Source organism: Dipodomys ordii, unplaced genomic scaffold (assembly GCF_000151885.1).
Source record: "Dipodomys ordii isolate 6190 unplaced genomic scaffold, Dord_2.0 Scaffold101, whole genome shotgun sequence".
Lineage (NCBI taxonomy): Eukaryota > Metazoa > Chordata > Mammalia > Rodentia > Heteromyidae > Dipodomys > Dipodomys ordii.
Genome location: NW_012267317.1, coordinates 1,707,471 through 1,722,375, shown reverse-complemented (window position 1 = coordinate 1,722,375; position 14,905 = coordinate 1,707,471). Strand labels below are relative to the sequence as shown.

The 14,905-nt window shown below is 49.7% G+C and overlaps 1 protein-coding gene across 1 annotated transcript in view; it reads left to right on the top strand.

Annotated features, from left to right (window-relative positions):
- Positions 1–14,905, top strand: part of Dpp6 (dipeptidyl-peptidase 6) — a 196,405-nt gene that overhangs the window by 34,036 nt on the left and 147,464 nt on the right. Inside the window, exons 4-5 of the mRNA XM_013027211.1 lie at positions 1,047–1,141; positions 8,992–9,066. Of these exons, the coding sequence (XP_012882665.1) occupies positions 1,047–1,141; positions 8,992–9,066 (170 nt within the window). The remainder of the gene's footprint in view (positions 1–1,046; positions 1,142–8,991; positions 9,067–14,905) is intronic.

Below are 14,905 nucleotides of genomic sequence, written 5' to 3'. Positions count from 1 at the left end.
GTGTGGGAAGGGACCGGGCATGAGCAGATTCCTCTAGTTCATACAAGGGGTGCATTATTAACTTTGCTGACAAGGAAAAGTTAGGCATCTTAGAGCCCCTAGGAAAACCACTAAAAATAAATGCTAGGAGGGTTTTTAATTTGATACCAGCCTGGTATTTGTCTGTTTTTCCCCCCTGGGATTTTCCTGTTTTCAGGATCTTACTCCAGGAAAAAACCCATTCAAACCATGTTGTAGAATTCCCTGCCACTTACTCTAGTGCTCATGCAGTTTCCCATTGTGTCTTCAAGTCTTTCATCTATTTTGGGCCACTATATGGTGTGAGGTAAGGCCTTCAGAATGCTAACAGAGAAGACAGGAAACCATGCCCAGCAAAGTCCAGGCCAGACACCGACATGTGATACTGTTTTCTTCACATCATTCATTGAAGAGGCGATGCTGTCCTTGTTGGGTGTTCCTGGCACCACAAACATGTGGGTTTGTTTCTAGGATTCCTAGTTCTTTTAACCACTATCATAGTAATACCATGCTGTTTTGGTTATAATCATTTTATAGCATGTTCTGAAATCAGAGGCATGTGACTCCTTTGTGCCTGAGAGTGTCGTGTATAAATTCAAGAGCAAGGGCTGTGGTATTCTCTGAGAACAGCACAGAGCTGTCTGCAGGCAAAATGGAGGCTGGCTCTGTAGGGCATGAATGTAGGCCCCCTCCAGTCTCAAATGGGAGGGGACTGTTCCTTAGCACAGCTCCTCTCAGCCCGTGGTGTCAGCCTCCTTCTGTCCTGTGTGTCCCTCCCCAGAAAGTCTCCAACATCCCAAAGTTTCTACGTGTGCACCTTCTGGGCGACCTGCCCCTGGGGAGCAGGAGAGGCCCAGAGACAAGCTTCGTAGGACATGACATTAATCCGCACCGGATGCATTCACCACGTTTAAAGGACTCTTTGATGAAAAAGCTCTGTGTCCTTTTTCAGCATGAGTTGATTCATTTCACACAAGTGTCCATCAGAAACAGATGACTCATGTTTCTTTTTATTTCCTCTTTTGTAGATAAAGAATTCATCTACAGAGAACGGACGGGAACTGTGATACTGAGGAACGTTGAAACAAATAACTCTACAGTGCTAATAGAAGGCAAAAGAATCGTAAGTACTCTGTCTAACCAGGATAATTTCAGGCTTGACTCCTGCAAGTCAATAAAGCAGAAAATGACATCAGGTTTCAACTTGTAGTATAGCCAAGGAGAAGCAATACGCTGGGCTCCACAGGCTGAGAACTGAGGGTGGATAGTGTGCGATTGAAATCACGCTAATTCAATAAGATGAACGCTCGCTTTGTGCCGCCGTCCCAGAACTCTCTGCAGGTGTCGGGAACAAGTGTTGCATGTCATTATAATTGAAAGATAAAGTCTTAAGGCATTACACCATTAGCGAACAATTACAATAATGCCTGCATAGTACTTGAAAGAACTCTTGCTCAGTCACTCTTGAAATAAACACAGGCAATGTCATCATAGGCGCTGTGACTCTACCTAATGATATGAAGTGATGTTTGTGCTTCAAAATAAGTCCCTGAGTCGATCTGAGTGCTACAGACTTATCCTCGGGGAAAACACGTTTTCTCTGAGACTTAAGTGACATTATGATTTGGGCTTTGTGTATAACAATATTAAAAATATCTGAAGACTGGAGTTATGTACCAAAACCCAATTAAAGAGGAATTAACTTTGTTTCTTTGCTTACGGTCTAGCCATACCTGGTGGTAAGAGAAATAAATCTCAAGCTCTAAGATGTTGATCACTTTCTTGTCTGATACATCAGGGAATTCACGGGAAGAGAACAAAGCTCAATCTAAATAAAAGGCAAGAATTGAAAACAGTCAGGGATGTTGAGTGAGAATAACTCATAACACAGGAATGAGGTGCAGAGTAGACATGGAGTCGTGGAATCAGGATTAGAGGAGACTGGGGAAGTATTAGTCAGCCCCTGGTATTGCAGATGAGGGCTGGTGAGTGAATTTCGTGGGGTTCCACATTCCTCCTGCTGGGTCTCTGTACCACCCCTTCCAGCACCCACAGAAAGCCTACTGAACTCGCCATTCATGTGTTGTGATTTCTTTTTACTATAAATATACCTATTCTTTCTTCCTTTTTTATTGTGAGTGCCAATATTGAGGCCCGGGCCTGGGCCTGGGCACTGTCCTTTAGCTTTCTCACTCAAGCCTGGTACTCTGCCACGTGAGCCATGGCTCCTCTCCTCTCCTTTTGCTGCTTAATGGGCAATAAGAGTTTCATGGACTTTCCTGCCTGGACCAGCTTCGAACTGCAGTCCTCAGCTCTCAGCCTTCTGACTCACTAGAATTAGAGGCATGATTCATTAGTGCCTGAATAAGATACCATTAAAAAAAAAAAGTTTCACTCACATTTATCATCACGCGGAGCCTCTCCTTCATGAAGCCTCTGAGGATGGAGGCCTGCACGGCTGGGCGAGGGTGCCATTCCCTGAATGAATTTGTACTCTGCAAAAGAAGACCCAGGCAGGACTGGGAAGGTGGCTCAGTGGTAGAGTGCTTGCCTAGCATGCATGAAGCCCTGGGTTCGATTCTTCAGCACCACATGCACAGAAAAAGCCGGAAGTGGCGCTGTGGCTCACGGGGTAGAGCCCTAGCCTTGAGCTGAAGAGCTGAGGGACAGTGCCCAGGCCCAGAGTTCAGGCCCCATGACCAACAAAAATGAGAAAGAAAAAAAGGAAACAATAACGATGCCTGTGAGTGAGGGGCGGCCGTGATTCCCGAAGTGTGCAGTGCGGTGCTGGGTGCTCAGGCTCCAGGACGGGCGCCGCCTCCAGTTCCTAGGTCAGTAGCTTGTGATGGTGGATGTTAACGGAAGCTGTTTAGTGGAATCCTAAGGCACCTCCCAGCCGGCTGCAGGTAAGGAAAGCCCTCGTGGCTGTGGACTAGCTGGCTTGTGCTGCATGCTGCAGTCTCTTTCACCTTAAAATGTCACTCCTGCCCGCATGTTATAACCGTTATTAGGTAAATGATGCACACGGCCCCATCAACTCACAATTCTTCTCTCAGAGCTACATTTAAATGCTCCCGAATGAGACTTCAACAAAAGAAATGAATGACGGGGAGAAAGCGAGGGCTGGCATTGTCCAAAGAGAAAACGCACTCATTACCTGGCGAGTGGAACTGTAGCCTACTCCGTACTTCACCTTACAACAACAATGGAGAAAATAAAACGAAAGAAGGCAGTTGGGGGCCTGCAGCGTGTCTCAGAGTGCCGGGTTCCACGTTTAAATTCCTCTGCGCCAAAGTCCTCACGCACGCCGCTTCTGTCCTTCCTGCCCTGGTGCAAGCTCATCGCCCCTGGCAGCACACGTTGTTGGTGCCCTGGGGGGCATCTGGCTGGTGTGAGAGGGTTGAGCAAGCGGTGAGGCGGGGGCTCGCAGCGTCAGAGTTCCTTGGGTGGTGTCAGCCTGCGGTGTGGCAGTTTCTGGAGTTTGTGCCCTGCATGTTGCTTCCTGGAGTGGGAGGTTTGCAGCGTGCTGAGCATTGTGTTTGGTGGCAGGCTCCAGGGACATTGCCCTTCCCCTATGAAGGTTCAGGGTTCGAGTCAGTGGTAATGAACTGGCAAAAGGCACACGAGTGTGAGGGAAAACGTGGCTGTTTCTGCATGGTGCTCACATTCCACGTCTGCACACAGCAGGAAGCCCGGGGCTTCTGTGCCCCTCCCAGGGCAAGGTGGGGAGACCTGTGAAGTACGTTTTGCAGTGTTTGTGTAACCAGAGTGGGCCCAGGACAGCACCCCCGGACAGTGCCCTGCCCCCTAGGATGCTGTGAGACGTTCCGCCTCCCTCGGGATAAGTGTAACTCGCACGGTTAACTCCACCCAGCCTTCCTCTGTCCCAGGGACTCTCTGGGGCCCATTGTAGCCTGTTTGGGGATCTCCACGCCTGAGCCCCAACAATATTGTACCGAGTGTCCTCTGTCATTATTAATTCATACGAAGCAATCTAAAATGTCTTGTTGAACACGATTCTTGTGGAAATTTTGAAGAGCTCATTCAGATTTCCATGGGACGTGAACTCAACCATGCATGCTGCCCAGGGTCCAGGAGGTCCTCATGGATGAACATCCAGACAGGCTTTGCTGCTGCTTCTTGTCCCCCACCTGGGAGGTGTTCCACTGTGGGTGGATAGCAGAGGAGGAGGGGACCGGTAGCACCAGGGTCCTGACCTTGAATGTCAGTTCCTAGCTAGAGCTCTGCACTGCTCAGCCACAGGCGCTGCCTAAGGTTCCGGGTCCTTCCTCTCTAAGGAATGTGGGAAAGACAATGAGGGGATTGTGTTCTGCCTAGAGGACAGCAAGCCCCAGCAGTGCAGGCTCAAAGTGTGGGGCTGGGCCTGCAGGGAGCTGAGCAGGAAGCTAGGCCAGAGGAGGCCACGTGAGCATGGGAATGCAGCACACCATGCTGCAGGGAGAACCCCATCATCCAGGCAGCCGAGGCCGAGCGCCCACCCTGGGCAGCCCCCAAGTCCAGACAGGAGTGGCAAAAGGCCAGATCTTACCCCTCACAAGGCTTGATCACAACTGTTTTCCAGTCTGAGGCACGCTCAGACTTCTAACATTCAATAAAAAATCAGCCCAGTATGGGCTCATGCCTGCCATCCTAGCTGCTCAACAGGCTGAGATCTGAGAATCACGATTCAAAGCCAGCCTGGGCAGGAAAGTCTGTGAGACTCTTATCTCCGATTAACCACCAAAAAGCCAGACACAGAGGTGTGGCTCAAGTGGTAGAGTGCTATCCTTGAGCAAAAATGCTCAGAGACATTGCCCTCCCCCTCCATCCCAGAGAAAGTTCCCTGCCTTTCTAGTAGAAGTGCACTTAAAGTGGATTTCATCCAGTTTGGTCAATTTAACTGAGTAGATTCCATGGGTCCTGGAATTCCTGCAAACTCATACCAGAACACACTTCTCAGGAGACCAGGACTTTCTTCAGCCTTTGTGTGAAACTGAGATGTATAAACCTGAGAGAGACTGTGCAGGGTGTGTTTGTTTCTTAGACGAGGAAACCACTAATGCTTGCCAAGGGAATTGTGATGTCAGTGCCACTTACATGGGGTGGGCTCTGTGGCTCCACCACTTATGGGGTGGGCTCCATGGCTCTATCGCTTATGTGGGGTGGGCTCCGTCGCTCCATCCCTCGCATGTGGTAGGCTCCGTGGCTCCATCCCTTGCATGGGGTAGGCTCTATCACTCCATCCCTCGTGTGGGGTGGGCTCCGTCGCTCCATCCCTTGCGTGGGGTGGGCTCCATCGCTCCATCCTTCACGTGGGGTGGGCTCCGTCGCTCCATCCCTCACGTGGGGTGGGCTCCATCGCTCCATCCCTCACATGGGGTGGGCTCCATTGCTCCATCCCTTGCATGGGGTAGGCTCCGTCGCTCCATCCCTCGCGTGGGGTGGGCTCCATCGCTCCATCCCTCGTGTGGGGTGGGCTCCGTCGCTCCATCCCTTGCATGGGGTTGGCTCCATCGCTCCATCGCTTGCCCTGCTCCTGCTCTAGCGAGGCTATTCCACAGTAACTCGCTGGATTGAGATGGATCTCACACCCTGCACATCCTTTTCTATTGACAAAGAAGAGATCGATGTGTCTCCCGTTTCATTCAAATTGTGCCTTGTGTTGAGGAAGCTGCTTGGCAATGCATTTCAAGAGTAATGAAAATATTTACCCATTTTTTAGTCACCCGGGGGAATTCTTTTCACAAGTTAAAAAAAAGACATATAAAAGGCACAGTGCTGATGCATTGTTCATGATAGCAGAAATACCTAAAACAAGACAAGTAAGAAGATGGGAAAACTGAAGTATAACATAGCCATTAAAATAACAGCTATGAGGCTTCAGTTGCTTGAAAGATATTTATGTTTTTATATTAAATGAAGATTTAATACAGAGTCATACTTATACTTCTGTCAACAACTGTAAACCTCACCTGTGAATGCTGGGAAATCCAAGAAAGGAACATTCAGCTAATAGTGTGTCCTCTTGGGCATTGGACTTTTATGTGTTATTTTTCCAACATAGTGATTTCCATAATTGCTATTTCAATGCCGTTTACTCAGTAGTGTTAATCAGATTCTTAAAACTTCCCTCTCAGGTTTCAGAGATTAGACTTGTTCCAATCATGAGGACTTGAAGGCTGTAGAGGTCTCCTGGAGTTACCTGGATGGTAGAACAACAGCTGTGCTGCGGTGCTCACTTCTGTGCACCCTTGTGCCTCTGCTGGTGTAACTGCTGACCGTGATGATCACTTCATTTAATCAGTAAACTAACATTCAAGGAAAAAGCACTTTTGTTTCCCTCATTGACACCCACTTGGATTTTTATAATCAGTAGACAAATAATTTGATTTTTTTTTTGCCAGTCCTGGGGCTCAAACTCTGGGCCTAGGCCCAGTCCCTGAACTCCATTTTGCTCCAGGCTAGCATTCTACCACTTGAGCCACTTTCAGCTTTTTCTGTGATTAATACACTACAGGGTCTTTGTAAGGATTTGAAGTTTTTTACGGTAAAATGTACGTCTTAGATAAGAAGACAATATTAGAGGCCAGGCGTCAGTGGCTCACACCTGTAATCCTACCTACTCTGTAGGCTGAGATCTGAGGATCACGGTTCAAAGCCAGCCCAGGCAAGGAAAGTCCAGGAGACTCTTATCTCCAATTAACTACCAAAAAACCAGAAGTGGCACTGTGGCTCAAGTGGTAGAACACTAGCCTTGAGCTGAAGAGCTGAGGGACGGCACCCAAGCCCAGAGTTCAAGCCCTACAACTGACAAAAAAAAAGACAATATTAGAGATGTTCTCTGAAAATTAATATCAAATTTTGATATAATCCTAATTAGAACTCCTCTAAAAATCTATAGCATTGAATATTTGATGAAATGATCTTGTCATATATAAGAATAGATACTTGCCAGGTGCTGGTGACTCACACCTGCAATCCCAGCTACTCAGAGGGTTGAAATCTGAGAATCTCAGTTTGAAGCCAGCCCAGGCTTACAAGTCTGAGAGACTCTTATATCGAACTAGCCAGCAAAAAGCCGGAAGTTGAGGTATGTCTCAAGTGGCAAAGAAAAAGCCAAGCATGACCACAGGGCCCTAAATTCACGGGAATAAAACCTAATTATAACAAAATGAAGTTCTCTTTGTATTAAAGGCTTCAGTATTTTTTTAAACTGTCATTTCCTTTAGCACAAAAAAGTGATCAAAATAAGAAATGCAAAAAATACAAAAACAACTAAATTTAACTTAAAATAAAAAGTGTAAGATTTTAAACATAAAAGGTGGCTCAGTGGTAGAGCACTTGCCTTGCATGCTTGAGGCCCTGGGTTCGATTCCTCAGCACCACATAAGCAAAAAGAAAAAAGCTGGAAGTGGCGCTGTGGCTCAAGTGGTAGAGTGCTAACCTTGCGCTGAAGAGCTGCGGGACAGCACCCAGGCCCAGAGTACACATTCCAGTGGACAATATTTGCAGTGCAGGTAACCAATCACTGAGTGGCTCTGGCCCAGTGCTGGGCTGAACTCCTACCAGGGAGTTTAGGAAAGAGGAGAACAATCTCAGCATAGGAAAAACCCTGAAGCGGTGAGCCAATGGCTTACGCCTGTAATCCTAACTACTCAGGAGTGTGAGATCTAGAGGATTGTAATTCAGAGCCAGCCTGGGCAGAAAAGCCTTAGACACTCCATCTCAAAAATAACCAGGAAAAAGCTGGAGTGGAGGCTTTGTTCAATTGTTAGAGCACCAGCTGAGCAAGCAAGGCCTGGCAATAATATAATAATAACAATATTGATAATATTAGTAATAATATAAATATTCTTAAGGGGACACAGCTGGACAGTTCTAAAGATAAAATCTACATCAACTACACCATGGGAAGTAATGATTAAATGTCCCTGTGAGCCAGGCACCAGTGGCTCACGGCTGTCATCCTAGCTACTCAAGAGACTGAGATCTGAGGATTGAGGGTCAAAACCAGCCCAGGCAGGAAAGTCCATGAGGCTCTTGTCATCAATAAACTACCAGAAAACTGGAAGTGGCACCGTGCTCAAGTGGTAGAGCGTTCACCTTGAGCTGAAGAGCTGACGGACAGCACTCAGGCCCAGAGTTCAAAAAAGTCCCTGTGAGCATGAATTTAGGAGCGGGCTGTTGCTGATTCCTCAGCAAGACATGGGAATGGCATCTCGTAGGCAGAAAGTGGACCATTCCATGCGGGTGTAGACAAAGTTTAATGGAGCACCCCATGCTTATATACAGCATGCAGGCACCAAAAGTAAACCTCCGTCACAGGACCTCGGCTCGCACACCCGCGGGGGCTGTAGACCCTGGAGGGTCAGGTTGGAGCCGGCATCCTCATGAGAGCTGTTGGCCAACACATCCCTGATACTGTCACCAGCTGTTCCTCCACAGCCAGGGGATGAATGTTGGTCAGCATCCACACCCTGGTTGTCAGGCATCGGGTTTCCTAATTCTGAGTCTGAACTCCGTGCCACAATGGCCGGGGACTGTCAGAAATGTGGCAGAAAAGTGATAGAGCCCTCTGAGACTGGCCTGGAGGGAAGGGGCTGGTGGCTGGCGGGAGAAGCAAGCTGCAGAGGGATGTGTAAGATGGGCTCCTGCTCTCGAGACAGCCCTTCCAACAGGGAGGGAGAACACGTGTGGTCCCAGACTTAGGGAAAACCTTCGTCTTTCATTCTCATTTCTACTGAGGTGTCTCAGCAGATGCCACGGGGACTGTCTTGTTTGAAAAAGGATCAACTCACCAAATGATGTTTAGCTGTAAAGAAAGGACATAGCCACAGAATAAACGTCAACTGGCTGGTTACTAAACTTGTCAGTAAATTGTGACACATCAGCCAGGGTGGTCTGACTACTGGGCTCTGGGTTGTGGTATACCATACGTTAACATTCTCTGTTTCCTTTTCTTCTTCCCTTCAGCAATCCTTAAAAGCCATCAGATACGAAATCTCTCCAGACAGGGAATATGCTCTCTTCTCCTATAACGTGGAACCGGTGAGTATGGCCCTTTTCTGTTTCTCTGTCCTGAGCTTATCTAAATTTATCTCCCTGAGCCGTCATCCTTGGTGAGCTGTGAGTCCTCGCATGCTCTGAGCCTGGGACAATCTCTCCCCCGTGCCCTACTGCCACCTAGCAACGAGGAGAAGAATGGATGCTTTGTGGCAGGGGTAATTGAAAGAGAAAAGGTCACTCCTGCAGGAGTTAGTTCCTGGGACTTTCTTGGGGAGGATGCGTTGATGGATATTTATATTGCCCTTTTGTGTACTTTTGTCCCTCTTCTAAATAAAAAAATAATCACTTTCATCTTACATGTAAAATGCAGCTATAAATGTTCCCCCAAACCAAACTAACGGGTTGGTTCTCTGCCCATCTTGCTGTTGTGGTGCAAGCTGGAGTTCACTTTCATTTTGTAAATTCCTGGCTTGGGCGTTATGAGCGTGACACTTTGCCAGCATGTTCTGTCAAAAGCTCACTGTGTGGTGAGGATGGGGAGAGTCCATGTGGTTATGGTGCTGTGTGAAGTGCCAGATGACCCTCGTCCCCAGCAACTGGCACACTGAGAAAAGGAAGATGCCACGGGTCCTAACCAGACATCTGGTGGAGGGGAGGGTGGGTGGAGAGAGTAACTGAGAGGACCGGAGAGTGAACGAGAGGAAGTGTGTAGACATGAAGCTTCTTTGGGAAGGGGAGGAGGAGGAGGATGGATGGATGGAGAGGTGAATCCGATCAAGGTGTGTTGTTTGCATATACAGAACTTGTCTAAATCAAACCCTCTGGCACAACAGATTGGTGCTAATAAAAGTGCTAAAAAAATAATTAAAAGCACCCTGGGGTTGAGTAGGAGACACAAAGTCAAAGATCTCCAGCCTGACCACATTTTTCTTACTCCTGTCTTCTCTCTCTCTTCTCTACCTTGTTGAGAAGGCATTTTTTTAAATACCTTTTTAGAATATTGAATGTTTTTAAGTATTTTTGTGTAGCAGGTGGATTGTTAGTTGAGATTTCAACTTTTTTTTCTCCCAGTGTAAACTTGAAGTTCTGTGTTTCAGTCCCCACTGCCTCTGCTTCACTTTCTCTGTGGGGAGGTGCTCTGGAACAAAGAGCACCTGTGCTTACTGGATGGCGTGGCTTTGGTGGCCTCAGGCATCCGTCCTTCCTGGGGGAACCGGAAGTGACACTGGTCCTCAGTCTCCAATGTGTAACGTATTTCCTAGGCCAGCTGTTCGCCAAGCCACGGGCATTCTCTTACCTATTTCTCTCCAAGTAGAATGGCAGGTACTGCTGTCAAGAAGTTGAGGACCCACCCTTGTTCACCATCCTCTGTCTCAGGAGAGAGGTGGGGGGTGTACGGACACCTTCCTCCATTCAGGGGGGATGGCCGAGGGCCCTGTGAACCCCGACTCCATGGGGAAAGGATGTTCCAGCCCTTGGCTGCCTGGTTTCCCCACACAGATTCATCCTGCTCCTGCCTCTGAAAAGAGGATTGGGTCCTGATCTCTGCACTGTGGGAATTGGAAGCCATTTTTGCACTTGAGGAATTTGTGGTCCTGTCCTGCCTTTGCCTGGGCTCCTACCGCCAGCGAGGTGCAGCATGATGAGCACCCCGACGTGGGGCACGGGCAGGCACATTTGTGATGGGAGTCTGAGAGTTCCACCGTCTCTCCTGCCCCTCTCTGCTGTCTACAGAGAGCTTGGCACCCATGCCTCACACCTGTAATCCTAGCTTCTGGGGAGGCTGAGGATCACGGTTCAAAGCCAGCCCAGGCATGAAAGTCTGTGCAACTCTTCTCTCCAATAAACCACTCAGAAAACCAGAAGTGGTGCTGTGGCTCAAGTGGTAGAGCGCTCGCCTTGAGCTGAAGAGCTAAGGGACAGCGCCCAGGCCCAGAGTTCAAAACCCACAACTGACCAAGAAAAAAAAAACAATTTGAGATATTACAAACATAGAATCAGGGATAGATCTCAGTTTTACCTAGGCTTCTGCACTGAATTGCAGCCTCCTTGCAGTTCAGTTTGTTTGCTTCTGAGTGCACACATTCCTGAAAATAGGCGCTCCTGAATGGATGCATTGCACGCAGGCTGCCCTGCAGTGAACACGGCTCTTCCTACACATGTGTGGTTCTCGTGTGCATCACGGACTGCTCACTGTAAGGATGGATGTAGTCTTTCCCCAGGAGTGTGTCCTTGATGCTGTGCTGTGGGACTAGGTCCCGGCAGCCCGCACAGCCCCTCCCAGGCTGACCTCGGGCAAGCAGCAGGTGGATGTGGTCTCTGCAGAGACACCTGCCTGCACACTCCCAGCTCTGAGGACCGGCAGCAGACTGCCAGGCGTTCCCTCCCTCTTCCCCTCCTCTCTGGCCATCATAACCTCAGAGGAAACTCCGGGCCTGCGTCTTCGTCAGTCCACGGCTGGCATGGCCAGTTCTGTTTTTCCAGTAGCTTCCACCGTGTTAGGAAGGAAGACAAATGGCCCACAGGGCTAGCCATGCTCAGTCCTGTCTGGACGGGCACCCCACACCCCACTGGCTTCTCTCCAGTGCCTAACGTCTGTGTCTCAGCCCCAGCCGGCTCACTTCAGCGGCCAGACTGTCCGACTCTGCCCAGACTGCTCTGTGAGCCCCCCATGCGGTGCCCTATCGCTCTTTAAGCCTAGCTTCACCGTGACATTCGCTTGAAGGTACTGAGGGTCGTCAAGAGAGCTTTAAATGTGTGTTCCCTGTATGGCTGCCGGCCTCCAGGCCCGGCTCTTTGGGAACTACTAAGCCGTGAAGCTGACTAAGGAACACAGGGTGGTGCGTGGCTCATCGCCCGCCCTGGACCCCCATGTCTCGCTCTGTAAGCGGGAGAGGGTTCTGTGCCTCTGCTGTGTATTTTTGAAGTTGCAGATAGTCAAAGTTTGATGGTATTGTTCGTGGTGTCATTGTTTTTAACACACACTGCTTCAAAGCTGAAACATGGAGACATCTCTTCTTTTGTTGTTGAACTTTATGAGTGTTTCTATTCGGGTTTTGGAGTGAAATTGACAAACAGAAAAAAATGTAACCCAAACAAAAGTTGTTCTGTCAGTCATGTCAGACATTAAGATAAGTGTGTGTGTGTGTGCTGCTTTGACTAGAAGGGAAGCGGATGTTGTATTTGTCTAAACAGCGCCTAGGTTGGAGAGGCTGAAGGTGATGGGTGCGTGTGGCTCCGGCAGGTCCCTGAGGGGTGTGTTTGCACCACTGACCACAGTAAGCAGGGTAGTGCAGTGCACACACACACAGGTGCACACGCACACAGGCGTAACACACATGAGTGCATATGCACACAGGCACATACAGTGCACACACATGCAGGTGCACGCATGCAGTGCAACACACGTGGGTGCACACACATGCACAGGCACACATATGGTGCACATGCACATAAGCACACATGCAGGTACAATGCACACAGTTGCACATGCACCGGCACACGTGCACACATGCATGCAGGCACACACAGGTACACACACAGAGGTGCATATGCACAGGTACATATACACCTAGGTGCACAGGCACACACACGCAGGTGCATGCACACAGGTACATATACATGCGGGCACAGGGGCACACGCACAAGTACATTTGCACCAGACACACAGGTGCATATGCACAAACAGGTGCACATGCACAGGTACTATGCATGTAGGCACACATGCACAAGTGCATAAGCATGCAAACACACAGGCACACACAGGTGCACACAGGTGTACAGATGCAGATACACATGCATGCAGGTGCACACCCAGGCAGGCCCACATACACAGGCACACCCACACGCAAGCATGCACACACACAGCATGGCTGGCCCTCATCTGAGATTTGTGCGCTATCATGTGCCCACACTGTCCTCCACATGGCGCCTTGCCTCACACCCCCAGGACCTCAACTGTGCTCTGCACTCATCCTCACACCGTGGCTAAGTCAGCCTTCTAATGCCAGCCTGGGGTTGCATGGCTGTGCTTCACAGAATGGCAGGATGCAGCGAGCACCTCTTAGGCTCTGCCTCATGAAGCCAAGTACTCCCCACCTCAGGGCCTTTGCACATGCACAGACCCTCTAGAACATTCAGAGGATAAGGAAGTGGTAGCAGATGAGGAAAGGGGAGATGCAGGCTAGTAGGCTGGAAGGGGCTCAGGTCTTGGGGCCCACACACAGAGGAGGAGGCTGGGATCTCAGAACTCAGGGTTCAGCCAGACTCAGGTTCACACTCAGAGGAGGCTGGGGTCTCAGGACTCGGAGTTCACACAGAGGAGAAGGTTGGGGTCTCAGGACTCAGGATTCACACAGAGAGGAGGAGGAAGAGGGCTCAGGACTTAGGGTTCACACACTGAGGGGGAAGAGGGCTCAGGACTCCAGGTTCACACAGAGTGGGAAGAGGGCTCAGGACTCGGGGTTCACACGCTGAGGAGGAAGCTGGGATCTCAGGACTCAGGGTTCACACACACAGGAGGAAGAGGGCTCAGGCCTCGGGGTTCACACGCTGAGGAGGAGGCTGAGATCTCAGGACTCAGGGTTCACACACTGAGGGGGAAGAGGGCTCAAGACTCCAGGTTCACACAGAGGGGGAAGAGGGCTCAGGACTTGGGGTTCACATGCAGAGGAGGAGGCTGGGATCTCAGGACTCAGGGTTCACACACAAAGGGGGAAGAGGGCTCAGGACTCGGGGTTCACACGCTGAAGAGGAGGCTGAGATATCAGGACTCGGGGTTCACATACAGAGGGGGAAGAGGGCTCAGGACTTGGGGTTCACACACTGGGGAGGAGGCTGGGATCTCAGGACTCGGGGTTCACACACTGAGGAGGAGGAAGGCCCTCTGTGCCATCTTTCAGCCCTTCAAGACATGGGAGTCGAGACCAGAAAGAGCCGCCCCTCGAGGGGACCCAGTGTACCTCCTGAGGGCCAGGCTTTGGGTGTGGGGGACCGGACGGGGACAGCAGTATGGAAGAAGGTGGAGAGCTCAGAGCTGCTCACCTGGGGCTGAAGGCAGCATGGCAGCGATCATGTTAATACCACCGGACATGGAGGCACCCTGAACAAAGTAAACAACGCAGTAAGGTTTGTGTCACAGGTGGGTGAGGAGACTGGGAATGGAAGCGCTGGACTTGCAGAGGGACGTTACCTAAGAGCACTTGGTGGCTCTTGCCACGAACCACTGAGGTTGGAATTGAGGGAGGGGACCCTGCCCCAGATCCTCACAGAGGGATCTGGCCTGGAATTCCCACTTAGCCGTCCACAGTCCTGGGTGAGCCTGTCTGTGGCCATGCTAGGAAGGACTTGGAGGGGAATAGCATGGGACCAAGCAACTGAGGCCTTCAGAGCAAAGTCAAGCGCAGAGACTTTGCTATGGACCCTGATTTCTCTTTGTTTCCCCTTCCTATCCCTTCCCATCCTCCCCCCACCCCACCTAACCCCCCCTCCCCTCCGCACCAAAGTTGTAAAGTTCGTTTTTGACATAACGACTTGTACATTTCATTGTTGCATACTAGTTATTGCAAATAAGGGAAACCATGGGACCTATGTTTCTTTGGGCCTGGCTTACTTCACTTAATATAATTTTTGCCAAGTCTTTCCATTTCCTAACAAATGGGGCAATGTCATTCTTTCTGATGGAGGCATAGAATTCCATTGTGTATATATACCACATTTTCTTGACCCATTCATCTACTGAGGGGCATCTGGGTTGGTTCCATATCTTAGTTATGGTAAATAAGGCTGCAGTAAACATAGTCTTGCTGGTAGCTTTAGTGTGGTCTTGTTTGTAAACATTTGGGTAAATGCCCAAAAGTGGGATTGCTGGGTCATAGGGGAG